The sequence below is a fragment of the Arctopsyche grandis genome, chromosome 10 (genome assembly GCF_051622035.1).
Source record: "Arctopsyche grandis isolate Sample6627 chromosome 10, ASM5162203v2, whole genome shotgun sequence".
NCBI lineage: Eukaryota > Metazoa > Arthropoda > Insecta > Trichoptera > Hydropsychidae > Arctopsyche > Arctopsyche grandis.
In genome coordinates this window covers 19365948-19388322 of record NC_135364.1, presented here as the reverse complement: position 1 = coordinate 19388322, position 22375 = coordinate 19365948, and the positions used below count along the sequence as shown (strand labels likewise).

Here is a 22375-nt window from a genome sequence, read left to right as displayed (position 1 = left end):
TCTTTTTCGTATCTTATACATGGAGTCTGTGAGTATGCAAAAATCAAGTTATATTATATACATATTAATTGAGATATGAAACTTTGGCATACTTCCAACGTGAGATTTTGGCACTTATATACGTCGTTCTGTCACGGTTTAGGATTACTGCAGCGGTGATGAAGGCGAAGGTGCTAGATCCAGGAGACACTCTTCACCTGGAGGATCTCGGGAGGGCAGCACCACAGCTCTACACACTGCTAACTACGACGATTCGGTAAGAAAAATCAACAATTTACATGAATGACCTTGATAAGATGGTATGTAAACGATATATGTATGTATTTTCGTTACCATTTTGTTCCACTGATCTACATAAACACAATTGCACTAAACGATTCTTATATGTATTTTACATTGATCTGTTCAGGCTATATTGAATGAATATTAAATACGTATCATATACATACATATGTCCGAGTCTTAACAAGGTTAATCAAAATATCATATTTAACTGTAGAAATATGCTTCATTTTTTCATATATTTTAATTAGAATATAACTTTTTTTATTAATGTATCGATCATGATGCATTTGGACTGATATAATGTAAGGAAATAGCATACATAAATATGTATAAATTTATTATTTTTTAATGAAATAACGCAATCCTTGATTTAAATTTATTCGTGAGTTTAAATGCATCATTTGATATTTAAATATATTATAATATATTACTAGAGTGTTATTAAACATAATTTATTAATACATATTAAAGTGACACAAGTAATAGTTTAATTGTTCAAATAAATATATTTTAATTTAATTAAAATATTTCACTAGTTAATGATTTTAAAGATAATTGTGACTTTTTATTATTCAATTATGTGTCATTTTCTAATTGGAAAATAGATAAAATTGCTGTTATACTTCACTATTGACAATTTAATATAAAATTACTTCATGTGTCACTTTTTCTATAGCGTATTAATTTAACGAGCTCGTAATAATCGAGAGCGGTTATCGACGTGTCTAATTTAATTAAACTTGAAAATTGCGATATCGAGAGATCAAAGGAAATGGTACACGATTCAGGTGCATTTCCGTTACAATGCACTTTTTACCTTGATTAAAAATTGCTATGGGAGAAACCGGTTCTTTGATATAAATTTTATATAACCTAATAATACCCATTTGATTCCCCTCAACATGCGATTCCCCAATATTTTCCAGTACACAGTTGCATTATAAATACATACATATAAACCGAGACATTCTGAGAATCGTGTCGGCTTGTTTCTTAAGACGAGTTTGAAAAATTGCATTAGGATTCTAGAGCGTAATTGTCGAGTTGCATGTGCAAGGCAACAGGTGCATCCTTGTACATAACACAAGAGCAATTAAGCACACATTCCCAATGTATCCTCTGTACTCGGTTAGAATTATAAACGATGCTTTTGATATCAGCTGCAAAACGTCAATTAAAATGCGTCGAGTTGTTTTAACCGTGCGGTTAAAATCGAGCCGTTAAACTCATTAAACCGTGACTTGTAATTGTGTAATTTCGGCCATGGGCAACTAAACTCCACAAAACTGTCATTCTCTGAATAAACATCACACTTTCTAATGTTTTTTAGCTGCGTGTTCGTTGCGAAGCGTCCTGAATTGTAGTCGGAAACAAAATTCGATGTTTTTCTATTGTGTTTTGTAAACCTGATTGCAATAAACAAGTTCTCATGAATGCAAGTTCAATGTAGACTTTTCTTATTGTTTGATTTTCATTATATTTTTTAAGACAGAAATTATCTGGTGACAGTCACCAAAAGAGATTTTATTGACTTACATACCTATTTTCTGCACTCGGAGACTCTCAATTCAAACTTTAATATTAAATAATAATATTTTTAAAATAAACTGGACCCTTTTTAGAGTATAATTGCCAAAGAATCTCCAAAGCTACGGTAAGAACTGGAAAACCTAGCCACAAATGAGGAATTGAAATTAAAAAATAATGGGTACTTCTGGATGCAAAAGCTTTATTATATCCAGGATTATTGGAAAAAAATAATTTAATTTTTTCGTAGTATTTATTTAGCGAAACTTGGTTCAGTGTAGTTATAAATGTGCTAACTACAAATAGCGAATCCACTTATACTACAAGTTATAGGATACCGGTACAAATATAAATATAATATGTAAAAAAAAGTCACTGCATATTTATATCTGTTTTTTCACTTAAATGAGGTAGATTTATATAGGGGCGCTGATTATATTTTTTATCTAAAAAGAGGGCGATAGGCTAAATAAGTTTGTGAACCTCTGGTCTAGTCTGGTATCTGAGCTGCATACACTAACTCTCCAGTTAATATTGATATCTCATTATTTGTTTTGCATAAAAAAATGAATACTGTTAGTATTAGTTTCAGATGGCTTCATATGAATGACTTTTTATACCATAAATAGCTAAAACTTCGTGTTAGAATTTTTTTTGTAAGGTTTTTAAAAAGTTTGCGTCATTATAACTCAGTACAAGTTCAAAAAATGTTTAGCACAGACTCTTAGATTGGCACTGAAATTCAAAGCTTTTTGAATTCACAAAAAGTTTAACGTTTAAATATACATAAGGTTAAATTAGTAGTCTCTTTAAGATTGGGCTAAAAATAAAATAAAATTCATTTTAAATTGTTACAAAAGTATATTTTCGTTTAATATAATCGACTTACACTTAAAATAAAATAATACATAAAAATAATGAGTGTTAAAATTAACGTAAAAAAGACAAAAATACAAAAAGAGGATTCTCAAACAGTCGATGACCTGTTTTTCAGTCGCTTACTTAAATCTAACGTGTATTTATTGATTGAGAATTATTATGCAATGCGGTTATATTAAAATAAAATTAGACACACTACATAACAGTAGGTATATTTAGATATATATACAATTTTTTTTTATTTTGTCAAATATTGCAATGCATATATACGTATGTAGCGGACGGCGTATGTTACGCAAGAGAGCTCGTGTGCAATATTGTCTTTTTTCGTACACCACAAGCAGACGTTCCCTCATAAATACATACATATATGGACTGCGCAACAGCCGGACCGATTGTGATGCAAAAGGTGGGCAATCGCTGACATTTCGAGAATTTCAAATTCTCGCTTTCTAAGCCGACCGAATTCGGCCCTTGTTTTGTACTCGTACATTTGTACAGGACGGCTCACGGCCGACTGACACGTTTCGGAACGGTCTCATCTCTCAGATATGGGATTATGTACATATACATATTTTATTTGAATTTTTAATGTATTTGTTTTTATATATTACAGCTACAGAGTAGTGGTCTGTATAGCATTTGATCTATAAACTGATGTATCGATTATTGCCTAATTTTATATGCTATTATCAAACTCAAAATTAGTCAGAATGTATCCAGTTTATGGAACGATTTTGGACAGTTCTAATATTCACAACTAAATAATCAGTTTATCAAATTAATTTTTGATACTTCTGGGCTATATAGGATGTGTTTCCGTAGCACACACAGTATACGTTTTACATATTTGAGATGTGCATCAAGTAGGAGCGTGCTTCAAAATGTGCCAGTCAGCTTTGTGTCACTGTATTGTATTATACATAGTTTAAGTTGTTTTTATCATAAATGTTAGGTACTGGGAAAGGTTGAGAGGCACCGAGGCCGATGTCAGATTTAGTCGAAAGGAGATTGAGGATGTTAAGGCTTATCACACTAGAGGTTTTTGAAGATCACAACATTTCACCGTTGACTTTTTACGGCCACGACTTATACTACAGCTTTTCCTCGAGGGTTCTCCGTATCTCCTCGGTCGCTTTCATGATATCTTTCTCCATGTCCGCGGTGGCTTTCTTCACTTTAATATCTTCCCCATCGTCGTAATAGTCTTTGGGGGGTTCCGAGGGATATCTGGAGCCGAACTTGGGTCTGGGAATCCTCACCCTCTTCACGTCCACCAGCCAGGTTTCCATTCTTTCGACTTGGAGGCACTTCAAAACGAACTGCAAACAACGAAAAATTAAAATTAAAATTGCGAAGAACACTCAAAGTAGGCAAAGACGAATCCGGTTTAAGGTTACGCGGAAATTGGAACGCAGACGACACCGTTAAAACATTGTATCGTAATATGCCGCAAATTATATTATGCTAGTTATGAGTTGGTCAGTGGAGCGTCCTGTGGTCTTGTAATTTAAATATCACGAAGATGTTTTAACTTTTTAGAGTGCATAATTTATGCTTGACAGCCTTTTGCGAAAGTTAAATAAAAAAATTATATGCATGCATATTGTATTAGATTTTATTTTGCAAGGTATCAGTGTGACTGTTTGAGGCCACTTTTTCTTCAACGAAAGTTTTATGCATTGCAAAGCATCAATCAATTTTGATTGATTGATACTTTCGCAATACAGAATTAAAACTTAAACATGCAGTTACATGGTTGTTTAATGAAAGGGTGAATATTTTTCAGTCGAAAAATGATTCAAAATTCAAATTATGTTATCAAACGGAAATTTTAGATGTGTTTATCCTGCTCGCGCACACTTAAGTAAGGTTGTGCGATAAAAATGGGGACATTTCCACTGGCTTTTCGACTGTTTTCAGTTAGTGTGAAATAGTTTTTTAAATATTTGTATTAATATTTAGGGTAATTGGATTATTACGCACATTGCGATCGCCCAAAAGACAATTTTTGCCATGAAAATCGCGAATACGGTATATTTGGCAGTCGATTTCTCGTTAGTATGATGGACTTTTCGGCTGCTAGATGTTCCGTTATAGAGATTTTAGTGACTTTTGGGTGAGCGCTTTGTGGGCAATAATCACTGAACTAATTCAGATATCCCCGAGGGTCCTCCTGACCCCAAGGACTCGCATGCACCGCATACCCCCGCGTGATAGTAGTTACACCACTGAATGTTTGATAGTTATCGCACCTTTGAGTCAAATGTGCGATTAGCATTAAACTAATGCGATCATACATACATACATAGGTGCTTTTAGAGCCTTGGCAATCCATTACGAATACGCATTCGTATCCGTCGGATATGTTTACGCCTTTTTGCGCAAATTTAATTTGATAATGGTCTAAGCAACGTGTGCGTATGTATGTAAATACATATGTGTGTGCAAGCAGACAATAATCGGATATGGCATAAACAAGCTATCAATATTGATGGAAATTTGAATTTAATATTTTTACTATATTTTTTATTCACATATGAATTTATCAATTCCGTAACATTAATTATTATTGTACAATATGAATATAAATAAATTTAAATTATACAGTTACACAGAGAAAAGTGAAAATTTTTCGACGAAGCAATGCTAATTTGATACGTCAGAAAATTTTACCGCAATTAATATTACATATTATTATTACAGCAATGAAAATTTTATGGGTTCGTATTTTAGTACGCAACTTTAGTGCAAATAGGTTAACGTTGAAAATAAGTAACAACGAAAAAATATTACTATGCATATAGTATAATTTGTTGATCATTATTTATAACACGAGGTTGTCGTCAAGCGTTCGTGCAGAACGAAAGGGTTGATAAACGTTCGTGCGCGAGCGCGTGCACGGCATACAATGGGTTAAAACACGCGATTTTATTGCTTACGCATACACGCAATTTTAAACTCACTTTTACTTTTAAAACTGAGGGTTTTCAATGCCGCACTTTGACGGATTACATAAAAAATGAACGAGTTAACCGTCAAAATTGACGAAGAAATTGTTATAATTATGATAACAAAAAAACAGAATCGGTGATATTAAATACTGCAACATAACGGTGTTCGTTTTTTTTTAAATCTTAATTAGAGATCGAAACGCGAAAATTTAATCATCAGGTATATTGATTTACTAAGTTAAAGGTATCTTCATACTGGCACAGCATAGACAGTCAACTGCACGTAAACAGCAATATGAAAAGAATTATTTGGTACATTCATACGTTCCGTAATGTGTGTAGATAGTAGTGGCGTATGGTGAAATTCTCTCTGTTTTCGTCGCACAGCCTTACTCACTTGTGTGCGAGCAGGACACAAGAGGATGAGGTATGACGTCACAGCATCCTCTTGTATCCTACTCGCGCAAATGTAAATAAAGCTGTGCGATACGAATAGAGAAATCTACTAGATACGTGTCGTAAACGTAACCGCAGTAGCCGAAAAAAATTATTTATAATATACAGCAGTAGATGATACCGTAACGTATCGCAGAACCGGTTTTTTTTGGCTATTGTGAAAATATTCACGTATGACGCGACGTCACAGTGGCAAATGCACCCATACTAACGAAAGTATTACCACGTGCATATGAATATTTTCGGAAGCGTTATATTGTGACAATATTAACTCAACGATAAGATGCAAGCAATACTGCGCCTTATCGTCGCACTCTGTATACTTATGTTAGTCGATTTTGTCTTGCATCCGAGCGTGCGCTACTGTATAGTATGAATAGAAGTAGTCTTTTCCGTGCACTGCTAAGCCGTGTTGTTGCATTGCATTGCCGGATAGTATAAATAGACTTTAATAAGGAGAAATGATTTTTTTATAGAAGAGCTGTATAATACGAGAGTTCAATGAGTAAATTTAAAACATAATATATTCTTAGAGTACTTCAAATGAAATGTATCCCCATATACATACTTGTGTATGAATGTCTGAAAATCATAAATTTTAACATATCGTAAGACTAATAGTACTCAAGGTATACATATAATATTCCATTTTAAATTAAAAATTGTTGTATTCTCTCCTACACACATACATATGTATGTACGTATGTATGCATATTCATATTATTTATTAGAAAAAAAGAGGAAATTTGTTTCTCGTATAAATATATTTATTTTTGCGTTAAAATAAAACATGTTATTATAGCACAAAACATTTAATGGACAAAGAATGTCTCGAGAATAAGTACCTACATAATATGTAAAGTATGTAATTTATATGCTCCTTTGCTATGTACAATGGTCCTTTGCTATGTACATACAATGTCTTGGATAAGATAGCTCCGTCTAAATCTTGGTTATTTGTGGAGGGTAGTCTCGAAAGGATTCTCGTCTAGCTAATTAACAACAAGGCGGTCGCAAAAAACAGGATTTGCGGATCACGTGCCTTTAAGGCGAGCTTGGAAATTTCAGCTAAAACTATGTAAATGTCGTTTTGATATTAAGATCTTCAAAACTTTAGTATTTCGGTCATATTATAATATGATAAATGACGAGCACAAATCCTGCACTGATAGATGCGGATCGATTTGATAGAAGAATCAGATCAAATGCCCAAGAGATTGATCAGTCCTTTCCTGTGTTATTGAGTTCTTTTTACGCCAATTGTTTTGTATACATTCAAGTTTTCGCAGTTCACTGATTGAAAGTAGACTTTTCGTAATAAATATTCAAGTTTCAAACTTGGCAAACGCTAGTATCAAGACGCCTAAATGATACCAGCACGAGCTAGAGCGAATTGGGAACACACCCACAAAGTTCACAGTGTGGGAAAGTAGAGGATAACGCCGATCCGGTCCATACCAGATACACACTGAGATTTATTTACGAGGCGAGAGTGGACGACAATTTGGACTCGTTCGAGTGGAAATACTGTCAGTCCATCAGTCCATTTCACGCTTTCCTCCCACAGCTGCGAGTACACATACTAAGTATGTACATACATACTCACACCACATATTACTACATCTGAATTACTCAATTATCGGATTTTCTTGAACGAAACCGAACATCTCGTTTGGCGTGGTGAGTGTGCGTGTGCACCTAACTGTAAACGTAGTTTTAGCGACGAATGTGGTACGGTGACCCGTTTATGGATCCGCATGTTATGTACATACATACATACATACATATATCTATGTGTCTAACTGTACTGAAGTTAGTCGGTATTGTGTTGAGTAACGGCCGCGGTATTGTACTGGGACTGGACAGATGAACAATGGGTGTGTTTACTGTACATGTGTCATTTTGGTCAGATTCGTAAATGGAATAGATAAAGACGAGAGTCGGACAGGTGACCTTTCAGATGACCCACCTTGAGTAATGGCCTTTCAAAAGATGACTGTTGTTTTGATAGATGTCATAACTTAAGAAACCGACGACAAAAAAAATCAACCTATGTATGTATTATATAATATAAATTCACATAGATATTTGTCTGCAGACGAGCAAATTTATCCGTCATAGCTATTAGCAATACTGTCGTGTTCATTTATTAGCAACATGTTTGTCAACACAAGACGAAACACAACACAATACAATCGGTCGGGTGATTCTAATTTATTGTTAGACAATTTTTTTTTAATTATTTATTTTATTTTATTTTATTCAATCAATCACTCAAATTCGTCTTTACAGATCGGTCAAAAAATCTCATTAAAAAATACCAATTATAAATACATAATTATTATATACTAGTGGTTTTACCCGACATGGCTCATCTAATAGTAAAAATTCATTTTATTTTTATTAAATTTATTTGAATCGAACAGGAACTTAAAAAGGAATCGAAATCGATATCGATATTGTCGTCATAGAAAATTAGATTTTTTCGATAACGTCACAGATTCTACCATCCAAACCTTACATACATACATAAATACATACTAAGTCACTTTCGAAATTATATATTAGATTTTACATTAAAAACGACATATGTATATAGTCAAATATTGTACAGAAGCATTTTAAGCATTATACAAGGCAAATACAATCAACATCCACAGAGATATCTATGGACAAATTGCAGCATTTATAAAAATCGAGATGCTGAATAGCTCGAATTTTTGCGATAAGATAGGGATGCAAATTTGTAGGAATCGTTTCAATAAAAATCAGATAAATTGGCAAAATCTGTAGGAAAAGATCGACCTGGAGTCACATATCCGAGGTCTGGCCCGCAGCAACCAGTGAGAATCGAACCCACTGGTTGTTGGTCAGACATTATATACTAACCACTAGTCCATCCTGCTGGTTTTTTGGACTGAACATTATAATCACGATACAACAATGAATTTTACAATGAATAAACAATGAAATTTACGGATTTTTTGACAAAAATAATACAGTATTAATTTATCTGGTATTAAGTTAACGTCTGCTTGCAATGTTATCAGAGAAAAACTAAGATCGCATCTGTTGACTATATCAAAACGGTTACGAGCTGTTGAGAGGAAATAAATAACTCGGATTAAATCCAGATTCGGCGAGATAAGATGTGGAAAATGCAATGAAATATAAACTTGCCTTCTTCCAGAGCTGTGGAAATGTATTCGCCATTTCGCTAATGGTCTTCATTTAGTTTAAATCTAACTTGAGCTCTTATCTTATATGATACATACTTTGAAAGTCTGTCCTAAGACTTTCTTGCAGTTCAATATCAGTATCAATTGCATTCACATTAAATTTATGTATCACCTAAATATTATATTTTTATTATTTTATTCTGACTGTGACTTCCTTAGAGTTTGCTAGTCCGTCCCAAAAGTTGATTTTTTGACTTGTGTTTCCCTTGAAATTTCTGGGACTCGTGAACCACGGTTGAGAAACACTGGTATAAAGCATCTATTTTATAAAATTATGAAGTTTAGTTGTTTTTTTAATAAGATCCTAAATAGTGCATTTGACATAATAATCTCATAAATGAAACTGGGAGACATGATTCTCGTAGCGTTTTTGGCTACGGAAAATATTTACGTGTATGGCAACCTCAGTAGTGGCAGCAGTCATTGAATCAAATCAGATTTGGATAGAAGCCAAGAGGTCAAGATTTGCCAATGGTTCTATTTGATAAATAATTGGCATTGTGCAATATAATTTATACAGATGTTCGAGTGAAAGTTTAAGTCTTCTCTTTGTTAAAAATTCATTGAATTCCTTATCTCCGGTTGAACTTTTCAATTTAATTGGACGGTAGAAGTAGTTCGGATTCTGTATAGAAACTTTTAGACACGTTCGTCAGCATGGACGAAACTTAAGATCTTGTCAAAACACCTTACAAAGTGTCTACACACGACTTAAGTTTGGTTAGGCATCCATCACAGTACTACTTATACGATGCAGTAAACCGGAAGTCAGAACTTTAGCATATCATTCAAGTTTGCTCATTTGGAGCACATGACGCCTACAAACGTGTATAATTTAATAGAGATTCTGCAAACAAACAAGTGCCTGAAAGTTATGCTTGATGCATGTTGTTATATGTATTCTCAATATCTATTAACAAAAAATAATAAAGCAAACCCGATTGACCATAAATTTTCTCCCGTCGGATTTTGCGAGGTCAAAAGTGGCACACCGACCCATAAAAGGTGCGATTCGTTCGTACGAACTTTCGGTCGACCCTGTACATGAGAGCACTGACATAAAGTTCGGGACAAACGACGTTTCGAACGATGCGTAAACGTTTTCACTGGGCATTGTCTCGTCTTTTTGGGACGTGACTAATGCTGGATTTCACTTCTCCGATGGTTTTTTACCCACCACGCCGAACCGGATGCTATTTTTCTCATTGTCAGAATACCACGCGTTGACCTGTTATTATTATTGTTATTGTTGGTACATTAAACTTTTCCAATATGATTGGTTCGTGTGTGCAGCGTATTATTCCCATTGGAGCTGTCTCCCAGCTATGAATTATGGCGCCCTTTGGTGTCCGGCCATAAATTCTCCAACTTCGAAATGTGTTTGTAGAAACGTCCGTCACATCGGAGCTGAATGTGTGTAATTGAATTTGAAGTGCATCGAAATTGATGATTTCGTATTATCCAGCGAATTAATTTCGCTTTGATGAATGTGTACATTCGACGTTCGTTGGAGATGCACGAACCAATTACCGTGAGGTATGAGTGTTACATTTCTAATGCGAAAACAATATGAATAATTCAACCCCTACAGCTCACTAGGGTCACTCGATAATACTCATTTAATAATACGTCCGGTTCCGAGAAAAATTCTCATTGTATAAATGCCTACTTTTTTAGCTCGGCTCAATATTTTCAGTTTTATAAGAAATTGGTATTTAAACAGAATTTTCTATGGCGGTTGATCAAATGAGATTTTTTATCTCCTCAGAGCCGGAACTTACAGAACCGTGAAAAATTTTCCGACATTTCTATACCTATAGGTGAATATCGATATGAAAGTAGGAAAAAAACCGGATGATATTGAAGTTCCGGCTCTGAGGAGTTTCACTATATGTAAGTACACATTTTAAGAAAGTCTGTAAATAAATACTAACATTACTAGTTTAAATATTAACTTTTAAATTTAGTTCAGTGATACAAAAACGAACATTTAATATTTTAAGCAGTGTAAGTCAGTGATTAATTTATTTTCAAGTTGGGTCGCTGTTACTTTTTTTTACTTAAAACATATTAAAACTTTTGAAAATCTTAATATACTTAAAAAAACAACACATTTTGATGAAATATGAACGCAATTTATAAATGGCCAAAAATGAACCGTTGAAAAATCGAGGCATCCTACGTACTGCTAACGATAATTAATCTTTAGAATGAGCGTGGGACGAGAGCAATGCTAAAAACCGAGAATAATAGAACAATTCGCAATCCACTTGTAATAAAACGTAGCAAGTAATTGAACATGGTTACTACCAAAGGTAAAAATTTACAAAAAAAAAAAGAAAAAGAAATAGTTCTCGCACAGATCCGTCTTAATTCAACAAATTTAGTACAGTGTCAGTCATTTTTGTTCCGGTTTGTCTAATACCATATTTATATTAGCCGAATACTCCCACGGACTACTCTGACTGGTCCAAACTCGAATCAGAACCAATAAAAAAATCTCCGAGCAATCTACATACAACACCCGTATAAATCTAATATTAGAAGAGTCGTTCTCATGTGCGTTAATTATTATTTAAGCAACTCTACGTCTACGTTCAGAAGAAAAGTAATACAGTAATACATTTCGTGCACACAAACAATTCGTTGTAATGATATGTTGCAAAGAAGATCATGCTCTATATACTTTCGCAAATTACATATCACCCGGTATATTTCCGTTTTTTTCTCAATGTATATAATTACGACTATTTTCTAAGATTCGTAGCGTATACTGTCCGTCTTGATCGAGTGGCGCACTCAAGTGTAACCGATTGAATGGTATGACTTCATATCGATGATGAGATTCACTAGTCGTATATGTATACGACTAGTGAATCTAATCATACAACATAAAAAACTTAATACTTTCTAATAGTTTCTCATGATTGAAGGTCACGATCTTCATAAGTTAGAATTATGGATACAATATTTATTATAAACAAAATCTTACCCTTTTTATTTCGTGTAAAAGTTAACAAAAACAAAGTTGTGAACTGTATTATTTTAAGAAGGATAATCCTTTTATCCAGTGCTTTGTTGCACACCTTTCTCGAGCTCAGAAAGGACGCAATTCGGTTCATATGATAACTACAATTTACGTGACAAATCCTTTTTAAATACAACGCGAAATACATGCATTAATACATATATATATATAATTTCGAAATAGACTTTTGTAAGTATGTAATGTTGGTTGGTAACATCGAAAACAAATCAAAGTTTTTATGACGACGATTCGATATATATTTTTTTCGATTCAAATAAATTTAATAAAAAATCAAGTGAATGTTTATTATCAGATTCGCCATGTTTAAGCTGTTTATATTACAAATACTGAGCGAAGCCGGGTAAAACAACTAGTACTTACATATATCACAAACTAAAAACACGAATTTTCGTGCACGGGGCCACTATTTATCTATTGACGCACATTTTTCCAAAAAAAAATCTACCCGCGGCACTGTTTCATATATGTACATATGTACTTCAAACACTATATGCATTTCTACAAGTGTACAATGGTGACCGGAAGAATGCACTCTCGAGACATCCAAACCTTCAAAGATGCTCAACGAGAGCTAACGCAATAGATTTCCACAAAAAAGCTTCAAGGGGTATTTGTATGTTATATGTTATCCGAGGGTGCGTATTTGTATGTTATCTTTTTTGTGGAATTCTATTGCGTAAGTTATTTTTTAACGCCTTTGAAAATCAGGACTTCTCGAAACTGCGCTACTATTCAATGCAATTTAGTGCATCTTTCCGGGAACCGTGCACAATAACTGTTGCACTTTAGAAGTACTAACTACCTAGGAGCAGTGGCGTAGCGAAGGGAAGGTCCAGGGTATCTGGACCCCCCCCCCCTTGGCGGAGTGCAGTTTGCAGCAGCAAAATATCCCACTCCTGTCGCAATTGATCGTTTGTACCATTTTTGGATAGTTTTCTATCCCAAATCCATGACAGATTTTTAGGACGTAAACATATACTTGAAAATATCCAATGTTTGCTTCCTGATGGAAAAAGCTCTCAACCACCAAGTGTTTTAAAAAATAAGATAAATAAATTTACAACCAAGATATATTTTGTGGGCCTTGCATTCTAACTGGAGAGTTGGAAATGTGGTGGCAATATATAAGTACTAGTGAAAATCGACCAAAAAACGCACTAGCTGCAATTGCAATTTGCAATCCTTCAATATTTACATACTTCTAAAAATTCTAGCAACACTTCCGGTGACAACAGCCACAAGTGAACGGAGCTTCTCCACACTACGATGTCTAAAAACATATTTAAGAAATACGATGTCGGAAAATCGACTAAATGGACTTTTTAGATATTCATAGGGACATAAATTTTAGTGCAGAAAAAATATTAGATAAATACGCGAAGATTAGATCTGTGAATTTCGTACTTTTTTAAAGTATTCATTATTTTTATTTTATTTGAATTTTGTTCATACCATATGTTTATTACGTATTTACTTTATTTTTATATGTTGTGATTTTCTATTAATTAAATATAAATTATCTTGCCTTTTTTCCTGTCAAAACCCCCCCCTTGACAAAATCCTGGCTACGCCACTGCCTAGCAGACAAGTTACGATCCAACACGATGGCGACCCTTTTATTACATTTCACGTTCATTAGTCAGTTTCACAGCATCCAAGGCAGGTGTAATTGCCACAGTTTCAGTCATATTAGAGATGACCCGGTTGGGTGACCTTTTATGGCGAAAATTCACGAGCAACCACGGCGGCTAATACAGTTAGCTCGTGACGATCGAATTCGAAAGCCGGTGGAACGGAGTCGGGTACACACATAGATGTATAATACATACATACAATGTATTATATATCTATGGGTACACACGATTGCGAGGCAAAATTCCCATTTTGATGATTCGCCACATCTTTCATCGTCACGACTCCGACGATGAGGTGTCGCGCGGGATGATGTCACGAACGAGACGGTGTCAGACCACACCTGGCCGGTTCGATTGGCCCGGTTAGTCAGTGGTCGGCACACCCGGTTCCCACGCCCGCCGGCCACCCCTGAACCGGTTCGACCGTTTTTGCATCGCGGCCCAACATAAATCAACGGGCGCTACTATAGCGTGTGCTTCACGTGACCGATGAGGTTTCATCTTATCTCGATCTGTTTGGTTCCGGTCCATCTATCCACGTTGATATTTCGTTTGCAGGTGCTTCTTAGTGTCATCCCGTTCTCGTACTAGAGTAGATTTCACACGGCAGCGTTAGCACGAGCGGATGGGTTAATACATTTCAAGCACCTGCATATGTATGTATGTATGTATGTAAGTGCATGAGAGTCGTGTTCTTACACAACTTTACAACATTCCCCGCCATAATCCTGAACTTAAATACTTAAGTATTCACATATGTGGTAAAACCGGACTTGTTCGTCAATTTGTTCATCACTTCAGACTCTTTCACGATGGAGTGCGAGAACGCATGACAGAACTTTGGTCAAAGTCTCCCGCGTATGGTAAAAGGTTCATACATACATACATATGTAGGTTTGAGTTATTGAATAGGTCATGAACATAGAAGTAGAATGCATAGAATGGTCATTGCTAACAAAAGTATCGTATAAAAGCGAGCCTCGAAGGGAGAGACGGAAAATCAGAAGAGAGACAAAAGAGTGAGAAAAAAAACTGAGAACAACTGAGCAAACAAAAGCAAACAGCTGACAAACTCTGCCGCACAGAGCTTTTGTATCAACATTTTTGGAGGCTGAGAGCGATTCTATGCATTCTACTTCTATGGTAATGAATCTAGCTGGAGTTCAGGCGTTTGAACCGAGATTGACGCTAGGCTGAAATCCTGGTCATAAGGAAACATCACGGAAAATTGTTGTGTGCAGACCATTATTAGATTGGCTTGACATTTTATGCAGTTACAAAGTGTGAGGCGCTTTTTTTTTAACCAGCAACATAGCTCAGTGGTTAGTATATATTGCTATAAATTGAGGATTCATGGGCTCGATCTCTGGCTCGGTGTTGCTGGCCATATCTTGGATATACGTATGTGGCTCCAAGTCGATTGTTTCCTATCAGAGTTTGCCAATTTATCTGATTTCATTGTTGAAACGGTTCCAAACACATTGGAAAACTATCCTTATTTGTCACAATTATTTGAATAGAATTTCAAATTTGTAATAATAATGTTATAAATTTATATAAAATTACATATGTACAAATTTGGCCATAGGTGTCACCTTGGGACAAAACCCATAATGGTAAATATAAAAAAAATCATAACAGTGTACATATGTATACAAAGACTTAATTGAAAAGATTTTCGATCGATGTGTTTTGCCAGTGATGACGTATGGATGCGAAAGTTTGGCATTGAATGCCAGAATGCTGCATAAAGTGCAATGCAGTCAAATAAGTATGGAACGCTGTATGCTCTACATAATGAGGATGTATAGTAAATGGAATACGTCAGTGAGAAGTGTTACAAGGGTAGCATACATAGTTATTACATAGTTTAGAGAGTGAATAGATTGAAATGGCAATATGCGGGTCACGTAACTACATACGTGTATAGAATAGTGGACGATAGATGGACGAAATGTAAAAGAGTGCAAGGAAGGTCACAACGGAGATGGGTGGATGAAATTAGAAAAATGTGTGGAATGAGAGTTGCTCAGAGGAGAGACGAATGGAAGGGTGTTGAAGAGGTCTTCATACAGCAGTGGTTGCAGGGGCGCCATTTCAGCTTTTCCCAGGGGGAGGCAAAAATTTTGACCAGTAAGGAATGACTTTCCGGGGGAAGGGGGTGTATTATATTTAAAAAAATGAGTGTATATGAATTTTAACTATTTATTTTAATCATATTTTCAGTAATAGAAAGGCAATGTTATTCAACAATTTATTTCGTAGGATAAACGAGTTTTACAAATATCTTTCAAAGCAAGACAAACAACAAAAGAAAATACATTTTTTTTCTGGGAAAAATCGACGTGTTTATACCTGACAGTTTTCTAAAGAATTTCAATATTATATTTTTGTTGGTTTAGTATTTTAATTCAAATTCATAATAATACATTAAACAACGCGGATAGTCCCGTTCAAATTTACAGGGGGTGGGTCCAAAAGACGTCCCTGAGTGGTTGGTTATAAATGATTATGTATATCACAATACACATCAGTAAAAGTTGTGTATTTTCTTCTCTTGAAAAAAGTACTCCATATATGAGTCGTTATATTTGACGGAAGTCCAATTTCCAGTCCCAAACACACTATTTCTGTTTGATTTTAATTCGATATGCCCAAAATCTCGGAAAAGCAGAATAAACGCATTAAAGGCCACCAGTATTTTTAAATATTGTCAAACGCAAAACATTATATTTAATGTTTAGCTAGATATTTCTCGAAATGAAGAAAAGTGGGCAATTATAACACGGCTCATATAAGACATTTACAATTACTGAACATCAATACGGTTTATATGTACATATGTACAGGTATTGTATGTATATTGTTTGTGTTTATATTTAAATCTTACCAAGTAAATGTTTAAAATACGCTTTGATGAGGTGAAACCAATGTACATATAAATCGAAGTCGAAAGGATGCTGTATTAGAGCGGAAGAAAGACGTTCGTGTGAGGCCAATCTTGGTTTGTAATATGCATGGAAGTTTTATGTCACTATTGCTCAGTTGAATCACTTTCCTTGTCAGTCGTGTTTTATTATGATAAAAAAAATGTCAGGAAGAGCGCACACTACAGTGAAGCACACGCTATTGTAATATGTACTAATCAATGCGTTGGCTATTATAATGAGGGCACATTGAGATATATACTCTGTTATCTTTGATGTCGATTTGCGTCGCACGAGGGCTAATGCGCGCCCTGGGGGGCGAAGGCGCACCGCGGGGGACTCCACCCTCTATATCCCCTCATCCCCCGTGTACGCCCTTTCTGAATTTTCCGCCCAATTTGCCCAAATTACCGGCTTTTGGTGGATGTGACGACAACCCCATCGAGTGTCGTCGAGGCTCGTTTGCCAAACCGTCCGTCTCCAGATTCCAGATTACCAGAATGCGTATGTGACAAATCTAGCACATGCATGTATAATATAATAGATTGGGACATTTAGAGGCTGATGAGTCGATATATGTGAACTGTATCTTAAATTAGATTAAGTAGTATCGGATATGTAGAAAATTAACTCAAATCAAAAGCAGCACTTACTTTTTTGCCCAATATTGAAACGTGAGAATTTTAGAAAGACTGCATTTTTTCAAGAGAAGAACGTTTTTCATAATCATAATATCATCATCATTTACAGCCATTCACCAACCATCCACTGCTAAATGACTGTCTCTCCAACACGGTTCCATTTGTCTATCGCCATTATTTTGACCAACTCTCACTCATTTTATCTTATTGTTCATTCACTCATCTTTCTTGTGGCCTTCCTTGCATTTTCTCGGGTATCATTCGAGCACTTATTTCATTCATTTTTCTAGCTACGTGACTCGACCTTTGCCGTTTAAATCTCTTCACTCTCTCCAATATATCAATTACTCTTGTTATAATTCTCACCCCCCAAATTCCGTTTCCTTTTTTAAATTTATATTTTTCCATGGTTCCCATGATTTGGGTTGCCCCTGAGCGACACTTATGGTATTAAACTTGTACATATGTATATAAATTTAAAATCATATTCAAATAGTAGTGACACAGTGGGTAGGATTGTGCTAATTTAATGAAGACCCGTTTCAACAATGAAATCAGATAAATTGGAAAACTCTGATCGATTTGGAGTCACAAATATCCAAATCTGACCAGCAGTACTACAGACAATACTCGTAATAAATTATTTCAAATCGAGGTCAACCCAGGGCTTGAACCGGGGAACTTCTCGGTGGTTAGCATTAAGCTATACTGCTATAAATTATTATAGCCTATAATCCATCTGCTGTAGGAAGAAACTTAGGTACACGCTATCTCTTTCACCACCTCTCGACCAATATAATTTTGTATAGACAATAGTACATTGTACGTACTATTGTCGAGATGGATTGAAAAGGACAGCATATGCATTTTACCTAAGTGTCTCCCAACAGCGGATGGATTGTATGTATATCTTTTTGTTATGTATGAAATATATACAATGTACATATGTATAAAAAACGATTGGATCTCAAATTGCAACATTTTCCACATTTTGATTACAATTCCACTTTTGGAGGAAAGGTGCTTAGTAGGTTTATTAAGAATCTAAATGAAGAATCCCGTAAAGTAAATGTGGAGATGAAGAAAAATATTACTCAAAAGCCTTAAATACTAGAATTTCTATAAGAAGTTACTAAAAAATGTTGGTATTATTGAATGAAGCATGTCTACTGTATGTACATATGCATGACCGTATTCTATGGCATAGAGAAGAACGATATAATGATTAATAATTCACTGTCGGATGTATAATAAAAAGAGCAGCATGGTTTCGCTGCTGCAAACGCGCTGAAGAGGTTATTGTATAAAAAAGAAGAGTGAAAGGAAATTGAATGTAATGAAAATGCGATCACAGCAGTGAACGTGCACAGACGAGACATGCATATGGCAAACCGACGCTATACAATATACATATGTACATATCCATCATCAAAATCACGAATAATGTTCAAAAAATTGTTCAAGTGGCCCACGAGAGTCATATAATTTTTTTTACACACATCGCGGTGAAAGTACATAGGTTTCCGGGTCAATGTGACGACAAATAATAGCGAAATTGACGCAGATCGAGGTGCAAAGTGTGAGATAGTGTCAATCGAACGATCGGTTTACTTTCATAACAATCGGACGGGTTCAATTTCCCGGCTTTTATCTGTTTGGTTTCATAAAAGCGACCCGGCGAGATTATCTCGACCGAACCGGTTAGAAAGTGCGCGCTGCTGAAACGACAAGAATTAAAAACGAACGAAGAATAAAAGAAAAAAACCGAACGAGGCCGTAAATGGGTTAAATTTGTATAACGACCGGTAATTGGATCATATCCAGGGGCCTAACGAGATAATAAAGTGCAAAAAGCCAGATGGAAAATCGCGGGGAAATTAAACCGTGATTAGATGCTTAAATCGCGCTCAACCGATCGATATTGAAACTATAAATAGACGAATCGGTTGAAACGTCGTTCATTAATTTTATGACATTCGGCTTTGACCGGTTAAGTAACCAGCGCGAGACAAGAAATGCTCTCGTTACATCTCGTCCGAGATAATGCGATTAAAATAACGATTGAGTAACCATTAATTCGGTGGTAATTAGTTACCTATTGCCTAGGTAAGTAGTGCTTAAAATTCACCTGTCTTTTTCTTTCGAGTATGTGTTGGGTCCCATTCGAATGGACGAGACATGCATATTGATATACATACATAGTTAGATAACATTGGATTCGTTATTATTAGTCATTTTGTACTGCTACATTACATATAAGGCTGTTTCGTATTCGTAAAATTGCTAGTTAATTTGTCTTCAGGATGTTATGGAATTAATCTACATTTGTCTGTGTTTATTTTGCTACTACTTTATACGTATTAACATTTGTTGCTAGTTAATTTACGAATATGATGATTCACTATTGATTTATTCGGTATAACTTGATTCACTTCCAAGGATGTTTTGAAATTAATCAATTCGTCATTAGAACGTTTTACTAATTTGGTACTAAAACAATTACTCCCCAAAATATTTTTTATTCTTAATTAAAAGTTATACATATGTCACATTCAGAATGTGTTTTTTTGGCTTTTGGTTTGTTACGATGCACGTAAAAGCTTAATTACATAAATATCTCATAATAAGAAATTAATCGATGTATATTTTGTAACATTAATTATCACTAGACTGCGGATAGAGAGCGTGCTTTTTCCAGGAATCGGGGCGGTTTGGCTCTATTTACAAAGCTAGAGTGCAAAAAAAAGGTTTGGCAGACCTTTAACAAAGTATTTGCAACAATTGAACAATGAACGGCGCGCCTTGGGTCCGCACTCTAGTTATCACTCTCTTTTTTACTTCAAAATTGTGAAATACGAAAACTTACACAGTGATAATACATATATAGTTATATTATATTTTATATATATGTAATAGATAGTCAAAAAACCGCTTATTGTTTGACAGACAATAGTCAAGCAGTCATCGACCGATAATATCTTACTGATCATCTATTTACTAACTAAATACAACAAAATTACTGACCAAATAAATACAGGCAAAATACTAATTCTAAGAAGAGTTGTAAGAAAGTACTGGAAAATATATTTTTGACTGGTAAGAGTTGGTGATTTTTAATTAACTTAATTTAAATTTTAAAATTTGTATATCGCTGTTAAAAAATTATTTTTTAAAAAATTTGAATATTTAATAATTTTAAAATATTTCTTTTCACTTTTTGATTTGATATATAAATAAATAGTCAAAAAATTACTATGTGATTGTTCACTACTATTTATTAAAAAAATATAAATATAAACTGAAAACACCAATTGAATGATCGTTTATTATTATGTACACTCAATCCTCCTATATCGCGCTAGATAACTTTTGGAAGAAAATGGAAAAAAGTAAGAAGGAAATTGTAAAAAAAGCATGATGCCCTCTTACATTTTCACTTTTTTATTTTAATTTACCAAATTTCTAACGGTTTTTTGTTGAAATGATACTAGGCGTTATAGGAGGGATTTACTGTATTTACATTTTCCTTCATTTGGTTAGTAAATAAACAGTCAGAAAGTCATATTATGTATCATCTATAAATGACTATTGACTATTTGTCAAAAAGTATACATCCGAGAATGACAGTGTTTTATAATTCACTATTATTGTCGAATATCATAATGATCATTTATTGAAAAAAAAATGAACATTTCATATAATAAATAATATTCCACTAGTGTTGCTTTTTACGCTGTACGTAAAGTTAGTTCGGGTTGTTTGGTCCAATTAGGAAAAATTACATCCAAATTAAAACAAAGTTCAACAACCCTTCCTTACACGAAGTATAATATAATATAAGACTCAAATAAGAACAATAATAAAAAATCGGCAAAAAAATCGACAGTCATTCAATCATAAATAACCAATAAAATGTAAACAAAGTTAACCTTCAAAAGAGTAACAATGAGAAATGGAACAGAATGTCTCAATACTCACGTTATCGCAATTTTCAATTACGCAAAAATCGCTCTCGACCTTTCGGCGATTTAATTCGCAAAATTACAAAATTCAAAATAAACGCTGGAGGTCGATCTAACAAACGACCTCATCCGGCAAATAGTAAACGTTAACTGACATGTGGTTGTCTGTTGCGGTCGCTGCTCGCCACCACCTGTTCATCCCACTCGCGCCAACCTGACCACTCTCTGCCCAGGACCAGGTATACCAATTTTGAATTTATTTACAATATCTCTCTCCCCTCTCTTTCGACTTAATTAAATTTCATCACTAGTAAATGGCAACGCCCGATCGCACGAGCCCTATGTGTGTAGATATGAAAATTTTCAAATGGCACTATTTTTTTATTTATTATATATGAAATGTTGCTCGTGCGCCCCGGTGCTGTGATTTAAAATATATCAAATTATGTAAGGTGGATATAGATAGCATATCCGATCTTATCATTGTTTTTATTATTTTTGATTTTTACAATTATGTATGATTACGTCAGGGGAATATTGATTGCACAAAAATAGAACATGTAACATATAAATTTAGTTTTGAACGAACCGAACATAATTTGATAAATTTATATTTAATTCATATTTTCATTTTTAATATTATTTATTTATTGTTTTTAATTTTTGCGTTCATTTTCGTATTCATTCGATTGAATTATAAAACAAAAGAGTAGAATGAAAAATCTTTTCCATGTATTATAATAATTATATTATTATTTTCTTTTATTTACATATCTATAATTATTCAAAATAATAGATTTTTTTAATAGACGTAGATAATAC

At 34.4% G+C, this 22375-nt stretch overlaps 2 protein-coding genes across 2 annotated transcripts in view; one reads left to right on the top strand and one right to left on the bottom strand.

Annotated features, from left to right (window-relative positions):
• LOC143917725 (whirlin-like) overlaps positions 1-22375 on the top strand; it is a 65313-nt gene that overhangs the window by 34065 nt on the left and 8873 nt on the right. Inside the window, exon 16 of the mRNA XM_077439306.1 lies at positions 143-256. Within this exon, the coding sequence (XP_077295432.1) occupies positions 143-256 (114 nt within the window). The remainder of the gene's footprint in view (positions 1-142; positions 257-22375) is intronic.
• LOC143917811 (uncharacterized) lies at positions 2664-21691 on the bottom strand. Its single transcript, XM_077439402.1, has 2 exons — positions 21570-21691; positions 2664-4013 (listed from the first exon to the last, which is right to left on the bottom strand). Exon 2 carries the CDS (start codon positions 3981-3983, stop codon positions 3786-3788), a length of 198 nt encoding a protein of 65 aa, XP_077295528.1. The 5' UTR covers positions 3984-4013; positions 21570-21691; the 3' UTR covers positions 2664-3785.